This window comes from Lissotriton helveticus, chromosome 3_1, assembly GCF_964261635.1.
Source record: "Lissotriton helveticus chromosome 3_1, aLisHel1.1, whole genome shotgun sequence".
Taxonomy (NCBI): Eukaryota; Metazoa; Chordata; class Amphibia; order Caudata; family Salamandridae; genus Lissotriton; species Lissotriton helveticus.
The window spans coordinates 348,258,849-348,275,876 of record NC_136061.1 but is presented as its reverse complement, the minus strand read 5'-3'; the positions used below and the strand labels follow the sequence as shown (position 1 = coordinate 348,275,876).

Sequence of the window (17,028 nt, the reverse complement as noted above, 5' to 3'; positions counted from 1 at the left end):
TTTCTTACAAGTGGGTTATTGTCTTTGGTCTGTATTTGGTTTCGGGCACTAGCTGGTTAGGTAGCGGTTGGAGGGCAGCTGTTAAATGGTAGGTTAGTTAGACTGAAACATTGTTGAAAGGTAGGACAGTAATGTTTATGTCTTGGATCTGCAGTTATGTCCAACTGTGTTGCATCCACTCCACCTGAATCCTGTCCCACTCACAGCCGCCAAAGGGTTGTTAACTGGATAAGGAAAGACCTATATAAATTACCATCATTTATCTCCTCTTCATCTCTCTTACAACAACCATGCTAGGTTTTCTCTAAATGCATAAACCAGTGGCCACTGCCCTAAGGCTGAAACGTCATTGACCAGACAAGCTCCCACCCATCTTCCCAAGTGGTTGTCAATCCAGCTTCCCAAGTACACTTTGTGCAACCTGGCCTGAAAAGCGAAGGAGTTGTATTTGTGTTTGTTGCTGGAGGGAGCCCCAGGCGTCTTCACGAACCTTCCTTGTCTTAATTCTCAGGCAAGGCTCCTTTAAGTAATGGCTGGAATGTTTCTCTACTTAAGAAAGGGGAGACCCAACTCTGTTCTATAATATCCGAATCTTGTTTTATTTTAGAATTTATCCTAATTATCTGGAGCTTGTAACTCAAATGAAGTGGAAATTCACTGGAGGCAAACCTCTTTGTTCAACACTGAGCTTAATGCACCCTGAGCTTCCATCCCAGCTTACCTGTGAAGTTAAGCACGCAGTACAGCACAATGATGAGCAGTCCCAGAACAATGGAGACCACGCTGAGTAACCTGGCCATCCTTCCCAGCCTGCGGGCACCATCTGCGTCTCCCTGCTGGAGGCTGTTCCTTGACTGTCGAAAAGAAAGAGAAGTGAGATTAGCCTGATATAGCACTACATGCAGCACAACCCTCACTTATATCGAAACAAAGAATATTATATCTGACTGTTTCTAAATTACTTCACCTTGAAGAACGTAATTTATATCCAATGTCCTAAAGTTTCCCACCTCATTCTCCTACTCTTATCATTTCTTCCCCACTGGATTAAAAATTTGACATTGATGGTAAAACCGCAAGAGTTTATGAAAATCATGTCCAAGGGCCAGATGTAGGAAGCCTAATTCAGGTCGGTAACGGCCAAAATTACCGAATTTCGGCCGTTACCGACCGGAATTAGGCTTTTCATATGTAGGTGGCTACATTTCAGATTCGTTAATTTACCGAATCGGTATTTAAGAATTCGGTAAATTACCGATTCTTAAAAATACCGAATGTGCCCAACACTGAAGGTTTTCTCCCAGAACATGTGGGGCATTTCTGGACTTTTTCTTCGTCAAGACTGTTTTGTTTGACAAAGACATGGTGTATACAGACATAATGGATGCAGACACGAAATATATTGAACAGGCAGCCTTAAAAAGGGTGGTTCTTGTGATGCCATTTTTCACAAAAACGTGTTCCTTCCACCTCGAAACGAACATCCTGAACTGAGAGGAGGCTACACAGGACAGCTACCACTTATTGACAAATGTTTCACTAATACATTCCTCAAAATGAGGGCTTAAGTCTCAAACCACAAATGTCCTCATGTATCCTCGTGCAACATTATGAGTTGTATTGTAATTTTATTTATATATTGCTTGCTACCCCTGATGGGGCATTAAAATGCTTTATGCCATGCAGCACGTTGCTCTGGAACGCAAGGGTAGTGCCTAGTCCAGTGTTATTAGTTCTTGGAATTAGTCTTGTGCAGTCAAGCAAACCATTCCATGCATTAATTCCAGTTTCGTTTTGGTAGATTAAATTATTAGGAGTTTAGTGTGATCATTTTTGAGAAAGGGGAGGGCGTATATGAGTTCATGCAGACCTTTGGTGGGGTTATAGATGAGCTAGAGGAGAATAGATCTTGTTAGATTGCAGAGGTATCAATTTCTAAAAAGGAAAGGTTGAGATCTTTGAAATGAGTTCAGGGCAGTTTGCAGAAATACATTAACAAACTTTAAGACTTAACAAGGTTGTACTCAGAGAGAGGAGGAATGCGAGGGACAGTGCGGAAGGAGAGAGCCATTTGAAAGAAAAAAAGGGATTCAACGAACAGAAGTATTAATTAAAGTTCCGTTGGTCATGCAGGATTTAGAAATATAGAAGTTGAATTTTGAGATAGCATGTAATTAGAGGATGCAAGACTGTGGAAAGAAACAGCATCAATTGAATCAAAAGATACTGATATATTAGGCTCTAGAATCCAATGAACAGTCTGTCCACTACTCTACTACCATTAGACCACTCCTACAGCAAGGTCAGTTGATTAACTCAGGGTTTACAAGCACAAAGTAATGGCAGCATGTATAAACTGGGAAATATCAAGAGTTTCAGACTGGTTTGAAAGAAGCAGTACCCTCAAAATCATATCAATGTGAGAAAATATATGAGTAAATAATGCAAATATTGAGAAGGAGATTCTGCAAATTCTGGAGTTGATGTCTTGTGATGTTCATCCTCAAGTCTGTCTCACAGTGTTAATTATAAAAGCAAAGAGGGATCCCTTTGGATGCCTCTGGTTGTGGCATGGATCAAGATAGAGGGAAAGGACAGCTTCCCCAGACAGTGGAACTGTGCTGCCAGCATTCCTGTGGTTGCAGGGTAGAGACCCATCCACTGAGGTGAGGAGGACGTGATGGTTCACCCTTTGTTAGGAAAGGACTGCTGACTGAATGTCCTGAAGCACTGGTCTCTGGTAAATGGTTGACGCTGCAGAGACTGTTAGTGCAATGTGAAGGGGACCCTTTTAAGTGAGGCTCAGCCTTTTATCTTTCTTGATCACAACCAAAAACACAACTCTCACACCACTTAGTGTCTGGAGAGTCGCCAAAAAAGGACTTTTACATTCTGGTGCAGGCAGGGTTGCTTTGTCAGTTATAAATTTAGGCTTCAGGTTGCCGGACAAAATGGAAGAAACAGTATAAAGTACAGTAAAGAGTTAACGTTAAGATGTTTAATAAGTGGTAGCCTGTAAAATAAAACTCTGCAATGCTACATCCAGCCTGGTGCAACGGTTAATAGAGCATATATTTACATACTGTTCATAAACACGTACACCAAAATCGGTTACAGTAGAAACAATGTATAATTAGTCGACTTATATTTACACTAGAGTAGCTAGACATTTTAAATAAAGCTTCAAACTAGAGGATGTGTATAAGTCAATATCACTAAAGCTGACCATGCCCGGATACATAAATAGGTTTTTGCAAATTACACTCAATAAGACATGTAAATAAAGTAATATTAAATTGTTAAACATGCTACTAGTACATTTTGCACTTCTCTAAGAAACCGCAGAAGGATGAAAGTTTGAGTTATTATTCAAACCTGTGCTAGCTGTAGGATGCACACAGATGTGAGTGTAGAGTGTGCAATTCGTGTACATATAAGATACAAGTAACCTCGCAGCAGGACATAGTGGTAGGCTTATAGGTAGACAATGCTCACCTTGTGAATGCTCTATAATATCCATGAAGTTTCTCAGTGCAAGTGATGAACAAGTTGTTATTTGCAGAAGTTTTATTTTCCAGCAGTATATCCCTGTCCGGTTTTGCAACACCCGCTTTCTTTACGGCAGCAGAAGAGGGCAGAGGATACCCATTTTTCAAATGTTAGTGACTTTGAAGTTGGGGCCCTTATTTCCTGCAGTGCATAAATGCACTTAAGCATGTATAACATGCTGTACAAGTTCACAACATAAAGTAACAGGGTAAATTGGAAAAAAGGCTCACCCTGTCACAGAGAATCTTACTCGAGTGCAAGTACTTCAGTGTAGCTCAAATGTGTTTTTATGGATTGAGGTGAATTACATATATAAGGTGACTATAAGGGGCATGGCTAACCACCGTAGAAGATGACCGCTTACTGAAGCTGCTCCAAGAACCATCGCTTAATTCCCCTAATATCTGGCTCTGATCCGAGCGCCATCGACTTAACTATTGGGCTGAGGCTGTGAGGAGGTGACGACGAGGACTCCCCGTGGTTGAAACGACATTCCGGGGCCCAGGAAAAACAATGCAAAGGGAAGGACTGCCGCCCGGCCGTGGTCCACGGCCTCAGCTGCCTCCGTGGCCGCGACTCTGTGGCCCCAACAGAACAAAAGCAGTCAATTTGGCTCCACGGTAGCATAGACTGGACCTCCTGAATGACGCGGACCCCCGGGAAGGAGCAGTTATCCGGGGCCAGAGCACTCTGCCACCCAACTGAGAGAGAGCTGACTGGGGAGCGGGCCCGCAGCAAGGGCGCAACTCTGCAGGCTGACCGACCTGTCCCCGCAGGGGACCCTCATGAGAGGGCAGCCCCTTAGTGCCCCAAGATGGCACGCGAGTCAGCCAAGGGTCCAGGTCACCCCTTACGGAAGACGCGTCACTTCTGGCCAAGTGGGGGGGTGGCCGGAGGTATTTAAGGCTCCCCCCCTTACTGGCGGCCTCTTTGGCCTCTTCACCTCTTCGACGTCTCCCTCCCCAGAGCTTACCCGGCCTCTCAGGGTGGCGGGGGGGGGGGGAGTTTTGTGTTTTAAACAAACTATTATTTGTGTTACAGGCGGAGTTACAGGATGATCCAGAGGCGGAAAGGTACTCAGGAGTACCCTATTCAGGAGCACAAACGTTGCGGAAGCCTAATATCCCCGGGAGATCTGTGCGGTGGACCCTGGGGTGCGACGGTGCCCCGTTAACCTACGGGCGGTTGGAAACCTGTACAACCGGGGTACGCTTGAACGCTCCGCCCCTCGTAGGGGGGGGCGTGAGCAAGAGGGTGGACCAATGGTTCGCCGGATATGGGAGGGGCTATCCTCTCACCACAACCGCTAAGCACCGGCTTGGCAAGGCCGCGATGCTATTTGGCTCATCAGGTGGTAAGTTGCGAGGGGCGGCTTGCCTTTGGATCATCTGTAAGATAACCCACCATGTTGGCATCTGTTTATGCTAATAAACCTGCAACTACGTTTTCCCACCAACAATCTGTCTGGTCTGATTATTTATGGTATATGTTGCTGGGAGGCTGGTTCCGGGCCGATGTGGGCACTATGGCCCGCGAGCGATCAGTATTTGGCCAGCTGTCGGGAGCCCTTATGAGGACTGAGAGGAACGGGCGAGACGCCTGCGGCGACGCCAGACCTGCGAGCCATCCCTGTGCCCTGCCTCTCCAAAAGACGTCCTGAACAGAGCACTGTAGTTCGTGGAAGGTCTCCAGTGTCCAGGATCCAGGTGAGCTTGGGCAGCGCTGGGGGACGTGGGGAGGTCCGAGCTAAGGGGCCTGCCTCGGCCCCTGGGGTGTCACAGCAAGGCTCCATACTCTAAGGCAATATAACATCAGCCCACCCAGTGACCTTCGCCCGGCGACCCTCAATTTAAACTCCTGTCCTGTATGGTTGTGGGCTGCCTTCCACTGGAGTAAGCAGCCAGAGAAGACGTGAGAACCCCTACTGGCCCAGTGTTGAAGCGGGAGACTGCACGGGGCAAACTGCATCCTGGTGTGCTGTAAACTTTCTCTTACCCTTATCACAGGGCTGTGGGACCTCCTCAGGGGTGACCATTGCCCAGGTGTACTGAAGTCAGAGGGCCAGTCCAGAGGCGGGAACTCTGGAATTTTGGCCGCCAATATAAGATCATAAGCATCAGCCTGACGAAGCCTGAGAGAGGGCACATGGGGGAAACGTAGGAGGCCGCGTTGGACTGAGAGGCCTCCAACAGACTGGCAGCGGCGACTACCCCATATCCTCATTCTACCTTTGCCGGATGCAGAGTTTCCCTCTACGGGCTGGATGCCAGGATGACAGGCAGAAAAAGGGGCAAAGGGGTCTCACCAAACAAAGATTGACAAATATGCTCTTACCGGGGGACCAGACTCTCAGGAGGGCGCTCAGGACCAACCCACCTCCAAAATTCCGCAAATCACGGAATAAACCCCTATGTCACTTTGAGACACAATGGCCGCTATTCAGGTAGTACGCACTGCACTAGAATCTCAGATAGATACAGTTACGATAGAGGTGTCCCTGATGAGAGCGGACCTCCGCAACCTGGGAACAAGAGTCAAGGAAGTGGAAGACTCAACTGTACATTTGCTACAGGGCACAAAAAGCCTTAAGACACAAGTGGGAGAACGAGAAGCATCAAACAAACTCCCAGAAGAGTGACTGGAGGATTTCAAAAGAAGATCCAATCGAAATAACATTCTTAATTTGGGGTCCCCGAAATGCGCGAAGATCCAGCTGCAGACTTATTCGTGGAGGACTATATCCTCAAATGCCTCCATCTGCGGGTACTCTCCAAGATTTTCCCTGTAGAGAGAGCGCTTAGGGCGCAGGGGCGCCCGTGGCCGGGGCCCCTGCTCACTGGTAACACGACTTGTTAATTTCTGGAATTGTGACTCCAGTCTCCAAACGGCCCACCTGTACTCTATGATAATGCTCATGTTAGCCTCTTCCTGGACTTAACGCTGAAAGTCCAAAGACAAAGACGCAACTTCCTCGATGTGAAAAAGGCCATAAGGGAGAAGGGGGTGAAATATTAAATGCTTTTCGTGGCAAGACTATGTATAGAATCAGAAGGCGTGGCCTGGTTCTTTACCTCTCTGGAAGAGGCCTGGGAATGGCTTGAAGGGTGAAGACCAGTCGAGGGTGCAAGGCAGCGGCACGCCGCGAGGAGCAACAACGTGGCCAATGACTGACTACCAACCGAACCAAGTGACGGTCCCTGGCCTGACATGGCGAAACGGAACACCAACAGGAGGCCTGAGATACAGGAGAACTGAACCCCTCAGTGATGTGATGCAGCCTGTATCCTTAGACTGAGAGTGACTGATTTTGGTGCAAGAATCAGAGTCCAACACGTTTTACCCGGGTGTTGTGGTGGACTGCAATAATCTTCTGTTGGAATCCATACGGCCAAACTCGATGGCGCTATATGTTAATGCAGGTAAGGGGATGGGCAGTGGGCGAGGAGGAAGGCCTACGTTCACCAGAGTTTAGTATGCTGTGGCGGGGCTAAAGACACTCTGCAAAGTTGGGGGGATGGGCAGTTTTAGAACCGTCTTGCAGGGTAGCATAGTGGGGGGCCTTTTTTCTTCTTGTCTGGGTTTTTTGTGTTCATAAACTACAGGTAGGTACAGTGGGAAAGTGTCATCAGGGTGGGGAGAGAAGGTCTCCCAACACCTCAATTTCGTTTGGAATATCCCCATTAGGACAGGGGACTAAGGGGAGCTATGTCAAACTAAACAATATATAATTGAAGAACCTGCCAAAAATACAAAAACATGACTTAGGTGAGATCCGTTGATGAAGACAGTGAAAACCACCTTACATAGACAAATGACCACATGTAAGGAGGCGACTAGATCGGATCTTCGTCTCCTGTCTTGGAATGTAAACGGGCTGGTGGATACAATCACGATGGGGATAGTGCTGTAACACATCAAACTACACTCTCCAGACATCATCTTACTACAAAGAAACACCAGTTTAATAATGACTGTATGGCACTGGACCGCTGAGGCTACAAAATGGTGGCACACAAGGGCACTACTTCTTGCTCCCGGGGCACAGGAATCCTCGCTAGGAAGTGTTTCCCTCTTTCGATAGACATAGTTTGGCTAGATACGCAGGGTAGTTATGCAGCTCTATCCACAAATGTGAAGTGCACCACAGATATAGGTTTCCACAGTAAATGTGGACTTTTCCATACCTTAACTTCTTACTTCAATTCAACTGAACTCAATTGAATACTCTTCCCTCCATCATGCGATTTTTAATGTGTCCTTGTTTTTGTAGTGTCTTGGCACATTGTGTTATATGTTTTTTTAAATTTTAACTGTGGTCTATATACATGTTGTATTGTATTTTTATATGTATGTTGTATTATACACTATATGTTTTTGTATTCTTTAACAGTCCTGATGAAGTCCACAGGCAGTGGACGAAACGCGTTGGCTGTTGTTATACTACTTTTGTGAAAAAATAAAGAATACATGATGAACAATATCGATGGAATGGACTAATTTACTGTGGAAACCTATATCTGTGGTGCACTCCACATTTGTGGATGGACTTGTCTTGATCTTTGGATCGCACTCTGGATACAGCGGGAGCAAGTCGAAGTGCACACTACGTGGCTTACAACTACTGTTTCTTGGACTCTATTTGGGACATTACGAGGGAGGTGTGGCTGCTATATAGGCTTGTGTTTCATTGTTTTCCGTAGATATGTAGCTCTGATGGGCTCGTGGGAGAGGGAGAAGAACAGTATTATTTCGGTTTAGGTACCACCTACCTTACACAGCACCACCCTCCTAGACATAGATACACTCATGGTTCAATTACCAGAGGGCATGTTCATGATGGGAGCCAACTTCAATATGGCACTATGGGGCACCTCAGACCGGTACCCATACAGGCAAATCCCCATCTAAGACTCCTTTGTCAAATTTTTGGAAGCATTAGGAATGATAGCTGTCTGGAAAGCACTTAACCCTTCTACATAACACTCTATATTCCACTCAGGGGCCCACAACAGTATGTCAAGTACTGACTTTCTTATCTCGTCGGCCTCCTCCCACTGAAGTTTCAAGAGGTGAGACACCTGGCGAGGGGTATATCGGATCACCCCCCGAACTGGGCAAAATACCGTCAGGCACGCCACTCGAGAGGGACACAATCTTTATAAATCCATGGTACCTGAGACTTCCAACAGCGTGGGAGGAATTAATAAAACAAACAATCCATTATTTTAAGGAAAACAAACTTTTAGTTACTCCTCATTAACGCTTTGGGAGGCCTACAAGACCCTAATCAGAGGCCATGCTCTGTCATTGATGTTGGGACACAAATAGTAGAGGTATGCCAAGTTAGAGACACTGAAGCAAGAAATCCTGGAGTTAGAATCTCAACTGGGGGCTACAAGACCATTAGATACACAGCACAGCCTGCATTTGAAACAGTGGGAAGATAAAGATATAATAACAGAAGCGGCTAGAACAAAATATAGGGCTACGCAGCATTGGGTATACAAACTGGAAGATGGGAAAAGTAAACTACTTATTTTTATTTATTTATTTATTTGCGGGTTTATAACGCGCTAGGATCACCTCCCAAAGGAGTATCTCCGCGCCTTTGGCAACCTTCCAGCGCCTAGTAGTAAGTATATAAAATGTACACTAGTTTTGGAATAAAAAGGTTTTAACTGTTTTCTGAACGAAAGATACTCCTTGCAAAGTCTCAAGGAAAGTGGGAGGCTGTTCCACAGCGTCGGGCCAGCAATTGAGAGGGCTGTACCACCCTGTCTAGCCTTTTTTGCTCTCGGAACCTGCAGCAGGGCTTGTTCACTAGATCTCAAGGATCTCAAAGGTTTATAGGGAAAAAATCTGTTAGACAAATACACAGGGCCTTTCTTCTGGAGACACTTGTATATAATGCAACAAGTCTTGTACTTCACCCTTTGCTTAATGGGAAGCCATTGCAGGGTGTTCAAGAGGAGTTTGGAGGGGGTGCGAGAGGGCTGATTTAGAACAAGACGGGCCGCGGTATTCTGGACTACCTGCAATCTGGCAGTTACTCCCTCATTTGCTGATAGAAGCAACCCATTGCAATAGTCCAAGCAACTCAACACTAAGGCCTGCACTAACGTCCTCCTGGTTGTGTCAGGGAGCAAGGGAAAAACTTTCCTCAGCATTCCGATGACATGGAAGCAGGACCCCACCACTTGGTTGCCATGTTGCTTCAGGGACAGCTCCTGGTCCAGACGCACACCGAGATTTTTAACCACCTGCTTGGGCTCTGGGACTGGGCCAAGATCTTGCGGCCACCAGTCGGGGGACCACAGGAGTTTGGCCTCACCGAACAGCATCACCTCCGTTTTTGCAACATTGCATTGCAGCAAGTTAGATGCCATCCAGTGGGCCACTGCCTTCATCCCCTGGGAGAAGGAGTTCCTGACCTCATCCGTGAAGTATTTACAAAAAAAGAGGAGTTGGGTGTCATCCGCATATGACACAGGGATAAACCCATGGGACCTCATGATGTTCACTAGGGGGGTCACATAGATATTAAAAAGGGTAGGGCTCAACCAAGAGCCCTGTGGCACCCCCTTCGAGATCCCCAACTCCTCTGACTGATAGGCACCCAAGGTGACTGTTTGGGTACGATCTGTCAGGAAACTCCTCAACCACACTAGAGCCCCACCTTCCAGGCCGATGTTAACAAGCCTGGTGGTCATGATGTCATATGACACGGTGTCAAAGGCCGCAGACAGATCCAACAGAACCAGGATAACAGAATGACCTTTATCCTGGAACATGTGTAGATCGTCTGCGACTGACAGCAAGGTGGTCTCGGTGCTATGTCTCGGCCTGAAACCCGACTGGGATGGATCCAGTCCATTTGTCTCCTCGATGTATCTAGACAAATGCCTATTAACAAATTTCTCTATCACTTTACCCATAAAGGGAAGGAGAGAAATAGGTCTCAAGTTGGTAAGTTCCGTCCAAGGAACGGTGGTATTCTTTCTCAACGATCTCACTAATGCCCTTTTCCAATCCCTCGGAACCTCTCCCGTGCTTAGTGACAGGTTAATTAGCTGCTGGATTTCTGGGCCCAGGACTTCAGCCAGCATGGGCATAATGCGGGCAGGGATGATGTCCTGAGGGCTACCACTCTTAATCTCGGTCACTAAAGCAGTAACGTCCTCTAAGGAGATAGGGGGAAAGCTTCTTAGGCAGTTAGCTTGTGACTTCTGTTGTGTGTTATTGTGGGAAAGGTTGTTAGGATCAACCACCTCAGTTGTCTTTGAGGCCATTATCTTTCCGTAGATCGCATCTATCTTCTTCATGAAGAATTGTGAGATCCCGTCACATAGATCTTGAGATGCAACCTCTACCGTCTCGCATGCCGCAGGCTTAGTGAAAGTTTGTAAGATTTTAAATAAAACTTTAGAGTCTTTCCCTGCCTCTGTGAGTTGCATTGCGATGTGGCTTTTACGAGCTGTCCTTATGGCCTTATGATATGACCTAAGTGAGGTTGTATAATGTTGCTTGTCCTCCGGCCTCCGAGACTGTCTCCATACTTTTTCCAGCTTTCTGGTTTTTTGTTTCATCAGTCTCAGATCCTCGGAATACCAAATTTCTTGCTTGACTGCCTGGCGGGGTTTATATATTTTCAGCGGGATGGTATAATTAATCGCTTCACTAACTGCATTTTCAAACCGCGTAAGTTCAGTTGACATTATTCCCGTATAATCATTAATCAGGGGAGCTTGATAGGCTTCCCGGAAAATGTCCACCGTTAATTTGTGCCAGGGTCTTCTTTTAGTGGCCAAGGAGGTCTGTATGCATGGCTTATCCATAGCATCAGTATAGAACTTTAAAATAAAATGATCAGTCCATTCTACCTGGGTGGGGGATATACACGTGGTTAGAGGTGAGTTGGAAAACACCAAATCCAAAGTGTGGCCTGCCTCATGTGTAGGTCCCTGATTAATCTTTTTAAGACCTAAATAGTCCATGTCCATTAAGAGGGTTCTAGCCTCCATGCATTTCTCTGAGTCACTATGCATATTGAAGTCCCCTACTAGTAGGAAATTCTGATTTTCTTCTATAAATGGTGCTAAAGCCTCCATAAGGGAGATGGAGAAATTTCCACTCGAACCTGGGGGTCGATACAATACCGCACCCCTTCTGTTTTCCCTAGATGCGGAGCTAAGTTTAAAGATCAGTAATTCCATCTGCGGGGTACTGATTTCCTCCAAGATTGTGATGTTTAGCTCGTCCTTATATACAATGGCTACTCCCCCTCCTAATTTATTAGGGCGGTCCATTCTGGTTATCTAATATCCCATCTGGATGCCTAGTGTGATGGCTGGGACTGAGTGAGGCTTGAGCCAGGTCTCTGTTAAGAAACATAGGTCAGGCTTCTCTGTGGATATCAAGTCCCATACCTGTATGGCGTGCTTCACCAACGAGCGCATGTTACAGAGCAGATTTTTGCTCCCCGAAGGGGGAGTGTCCTCTGTGGTCTTAGCTGGGGCAGTGTTATGTGTTTTACATCGCCTTGCGGCTAGATCCCGCTGATGGCTATTGGCCACTACCTCAAGGCTGAACTGTGTACGGCAAGTGTAGCATGTAAAAGGTCCTTCTAGGTCGAATTGTAAGGTGACATCACATGCATTTGATGAATAGTTCCGTAACCCTAGTAATACCTGTGAGGTGTAAGTTAGGCGCCTAGTACAGGGATTCCTCGTGTTGGTAGGGAATATTGCCATAGTCTCCTGACCCCGGCCCCGTCCTGTCGCGGACGGGCGCAGACGGGCTGGTCTTTGGCTCGTCTTAGGCGCAGGAGTTGGCGCCACCCTGCGCGCCAACGCTGCGCGCTGGGGCCGACGAGGGGCTAAATAGCCTTGCAAATGCGGAGGTCTAGAACGCTAACCGCTCGACTCTCCGTGTGGCCCGTCTCTGACCCGCCCTCCACACACCGCGATTGGCTGCAGTGCCGGTTCAGGGGTCAGGAGGCAGAGAAACCAGTCCCACTCTGGTAGCCTAGATGTATGCAAGTAAGTGAATATTTATAAACAGCGTGCCTCTAAATATCTGTCCAGGAGCACATTTTATACTTTTAAAATCAGTATTCAGGAATTGTGACAAAGTGCAAAATTTTTAAAACGAAGTACAAAATTTTAAAACGAACTCGAGCTCCCTCGATAAATTTCTAAATTAGCCCAGCGTGGCTGCTCTGTGTGCGAGGTCGGCGCCAAGCGGGGTGAGAGTAGCTGCCACCAACTCCTTACCGCAAATGCGCCTGCCTCCTCTCTGCCTAAATAGCCTTGCAAATGCGGAGGTCTAGAGCGCTAACCGCTCGACTCTCCGTGTGGCCCGTCTCTGCCCCGCCCTCCACACACCGCGATTGGCTGCAGTGTCGGTTCAGGGGTCAGGAGGCAGAGAAACCAGTCCCACTCTGGTAGCCTAGATGTATGCAAGTGAGTGAATATTTATAAACAGCGTGCCTCTAAATATCTGTCCAGGAGCACATTTTATACTTTTAAAATCAGTATTCAGGAATTGTGACAAAGTGCAAAATTTTTAAAACGAAGTACAACATTTTAAAACGAACTCGAGCTCCCTCGATAAATTTCTAAATTAGCCCAGCGTGGCTGCTCTGTGTGCGAGGTCGGCGCCAAGCGGGGTGAGAGTAGCTGCCACCAACTCCTTACCGCCTTGCCTGGCTGGAAAGGTGGGACCGTCCGAAAAGATGAGTAGCAGCGCTGGAATCAGCAGATGGACAAAATCTGAGGGACCCACATGTAATTGCCAATACATTTGCGACCTACTAAACCAGGCTCTACTTCACCAGTGTAGCTGGCTTGGAGCAGGACGCCCTGGCGTTATTGACTGTCAGACTGCTCCCTGCCCTCTCGTCAGATGAAGTAGCAATATTAGACAATAGTCCCCACAGAGGAGGAAGTAAAGCAGGCTATCCAAGCACTAAAATCAGGAAAGGCGACAGGGCCTTATGGTATGCCCATAGAACTATATAAGGTCACAGCATTCAACGTAGGGTCCTACCTCCTAAGAATTTTGAAGAAAGCAGGAATGTGGGCCTGCTCCCCGAGGAACAGAGACTCACTTTGGTGGTCTAATACACAAGGAGGTCAAGCCACCGGAACATTGTGCCTCTTATAGACCTATTTGTTTACTCAACGCAGAGGCAAAAATCCTTGCTAAGCTACCAGCTCTGCGTCTAACCCCATTTATGATGAAGCTGGTCCATCCAGACCAATCAGGATTCATTAACCGGTCGACACACAGCGCTTAATTTGTGCCGAGTTCTATGACGTGCACACACAATCAAGGAAGATGCAGCAATCCTCTCCCTCGATGCCCGCATGTCCTTTGATACATTGGAGTGGCCCTACCTCTTTGCCGTCCTTCAACACATGGGCTTCGACCCCAAATTTCTTTCCTGGCTACGACTGCTATATAACCAGCCGCTGGTGAGAGTGGTGGTGAACAGTAAAGAGCCTGGAACTTTTTCCCTGCACCAAAGGACCAGGCAGGGCTGCCCACTATCTCCCTTAATATTTTCATTGATTCTTGAGCCTCTGGCGGCGTGGATTAGAGGTCACCCACTGATCCGAGGCCTAAGGTGGACCCCGGAATGGGAGGAAAGGCTATCACTTTATGCCGTTGATATACTTCGGCACGTGGCCTCCCCCAGGTCATCCATTTCAAGACTGATGAGTATCTTTTTAATTTTCGGGCAATACTATGGTTATAGTATAGTCCATGATATTTTTTTTACATGGACCGGCACCTCGCCTCCCAGCGGAGTTCCATGCCTGCGCTGTTGAGGAGGGTTTCGGATATCTGGACATACATATCACCACTGACTCAAACATATTCGCTACTCAAAACCTACTAGGCCTATTGACCCATTCAAAGAGCAACGTCTGTCACTGGCGGTCTCTCCCACTGTCCCTATTGGGGAGAGCAGCACTTTTTAAAATGCTGGCATTGCCCTGTTTCCTATACGTATAACAAACTCCCCCTATCTGGTGCCTGACACATATTTCAAGGCAACAGATGGTGAGATGAAGAGCGGTTGTGGGATGGGGACTCCCCACATATTGATCTGGTGAAACTCATGAGGGGATGGTATGACGGTGGGATAGCTCTACCAGATCTACAGTCCTTTTACAGAGCGGCAAAATTGACGACTATTAATCAGTGTGTAGACCAGCCAGAGGATGAGCCAGTTATTGTATGGACGTTTAGTCCTACAGCTAGGAGGCTACCGCAGTGCACTTTACACCGATCCCTGACGACTCTGTCTGGAGGGACCGACAGCGCTAAAAGTTAATCTCTGGCACACAATCCTACGAAAGCTAGGATGGGAAAAGTAACTCACACGTGTTACACCCCTGTGGGGCTCTGAATTACTGGGCACCATGGCCAAAAGGCAGGGGTTCGATAAATGGGACCTGATAAGAATATCCACAGTGTGGGACTTATGCACTACTGAGGGAATAATTCCATTTGCAGACCTACAAAAAGCTCATGAACTATCCCCCCTCGGAAACCTTCTGCTATTTACAAATCTGACATGCTCTCCGAGCAGCGCTGCAACTGGAGAAGTCTTACCCGAGTCGGCCCTCCCTTGAAAACAGATTGCTTGAGGAACACCTCATTACTAGGGTTATCTCACTAGTGTATCAAAAACTCATAAATAACTCTCCTGATACTTTAACCCAGTTACAAGAACGTTGGGAAGTAGATCTAGATGACCTGCAGGAGGAAGGCTGGCCTGAAGCCTTGGCATCACCACAAGAGGGTTCAAACCAACTACATTTTTGCTTAGTGCAGCTAAAGATACTGCAGAGGGTCTATATTTCCTGGACTACATTGGTAAAAATGGGTAAACAATCTGACACAGTGTCTCAGTCAAATAGGACGTTTTTTTAATATCCTTTGAGGGTGCCCAGTGATCCAATCCTTTTGGGAAGCAGTTGTGCATGAGCGAAGTCACAGGAGTTCCCATGTCCCTCTCTGCTAAATGGTGTCTTCCTAATGTTTGAGAGGCCACAGATCTGACCCAGGCTGAAAAAACATGGGTCGCATTCGGCATGATGATAGCCAAACGTAACATAGCTCAACTATGGGTGGGTGAGACAAATGCCCCGTCCCTCAGGGGATGGAAAAGGGATTTACATTATTGCATGGTAGCCGAAAGAACAGTATATGAAAGTAGAGAATGTCAGGGGGCGTGGCTTGAATGGCATGGGGAGAGTCTGCCTAAATCCGGAGCACCGTCGGACCCCGGGATCAAAAGCCCAAAAAACAGCCAGAACCGAGAACATTTTAACCGTGAAACGGAGCAAAAGACACCGGAACAAGACAGGACCACCGCAGCGCGCAAAGGAAGAATACAGCGAAGAATTCCCCTCGCGACAAACGACACAAAGAAAGAGCAGGAAGGCACTCAAGATGGCGCGGTCAGACAGAGACGTGTAAGAGGCAATCACTACAAAAGAACTTCAGAGGCACCCAAGAGGCTCAAGGTCAGTGCGCGCTGCTCAAGCGGTATTAAAGCCAGATATTAAAGCCAGATAACCGATCAAAATCACCAATAAGGGGCAAGGCAACGAGAATATAGCGTAGAGCTCAGGCAGAAGTACCCCAAGCTGAAACCGAAACTCCACATGGGCGTGGCCATTTTGGTTTAAAAACGAAACTCTCAACAAGCACAGGACGAGTCGCGCATGTGCAGAAAACAGCTACGGCAAGCCAAAGGTCGCGAAAGAGAGCAGAACGAAAATAACATACGAGAAGGCACTGTAGGGCAACACCAGTGCAACAACAGCCTTGAGGCCAGAAACGAAATCCACAGCATCTTGGTAGCGGTGCTTAAATACCACGAGCGCGGCCATTAGGCGGTCAAACGAAAACTAAACCCAAAACAGGCGAGGGCGCACACAAGGAGAAGGCAGCAAAAAGGAGCTAAGAAAGCTGAACAAAAGTGTCCCACAATAGGGCGAAATAGCGCAAGCCCAGCGAGACACCTACCACAGCGCTAAGGCGGGCCATCTGGACAGTGGAACAATACCGCTAAAGAGCCAAAAGGCGCTGACTAATCACACTGCACAACGACAACTCGCAGCGGGCCAAGGGGACAACCGGCAATTCGCCACAAAGAACCACCAGCAAAGGCGTATGCACCAATAACCAGAGTCGCTTAAGTTACTAAATCATTAAAGAACGGAAAAGGCCAACAGGCAACAAGGAACGACAACTCGAACAAAGCACGAGCAAGACTGGCCACGTGGCTATCATGCAACTGACATACAGCAACCAACCAGAGCTGTAGGTAGGCTAAAAGGAGGCAACACAGGGTCTACTTGCAAGCAACAACACACTCTAGCAAACAAAGGTAACAAAGTTAATTGAGCAGCGACATTGCAAGACCCAGACAAAAAAAACAACAACAGCTGACAAAACAAC

At 47.2% G+C, this 17,028-nt stretch overlaps 2 protein-coding genes across 8 annotated transcripts in view; one reads left to right on the top strand and one right to left on the bottom strand.

Annotated features, from left to right (window-relative positions):
* LOC144822453 (uncharacterized) overlaps nt 1-17,028 on the top strand; it is a 1,018,233-nt gene that overhangs the window by 377,127 nt on the left and 624,078 nt on the right. The window lies entirely within an intron of this gene.
* Nucleotides 1-17,028, bottom strand: part of TRARG1 (trafficking regulator of GLUT4 (SLC2A4) 1) — a 221,822-nt gene that overhangs the window by 7,385 nt on the left and 197,409 nt on the right. Inside the window, exon 2 of the mRNA XM_078680004.1 lies at nt 722-854. Within this exon, the coding sequence (XP_078536130.1) occupies nt 722-854 (133 nt within the window). The remainder of the gene's footprint in view (nt 1-721; nt 855-17,028) is intronic.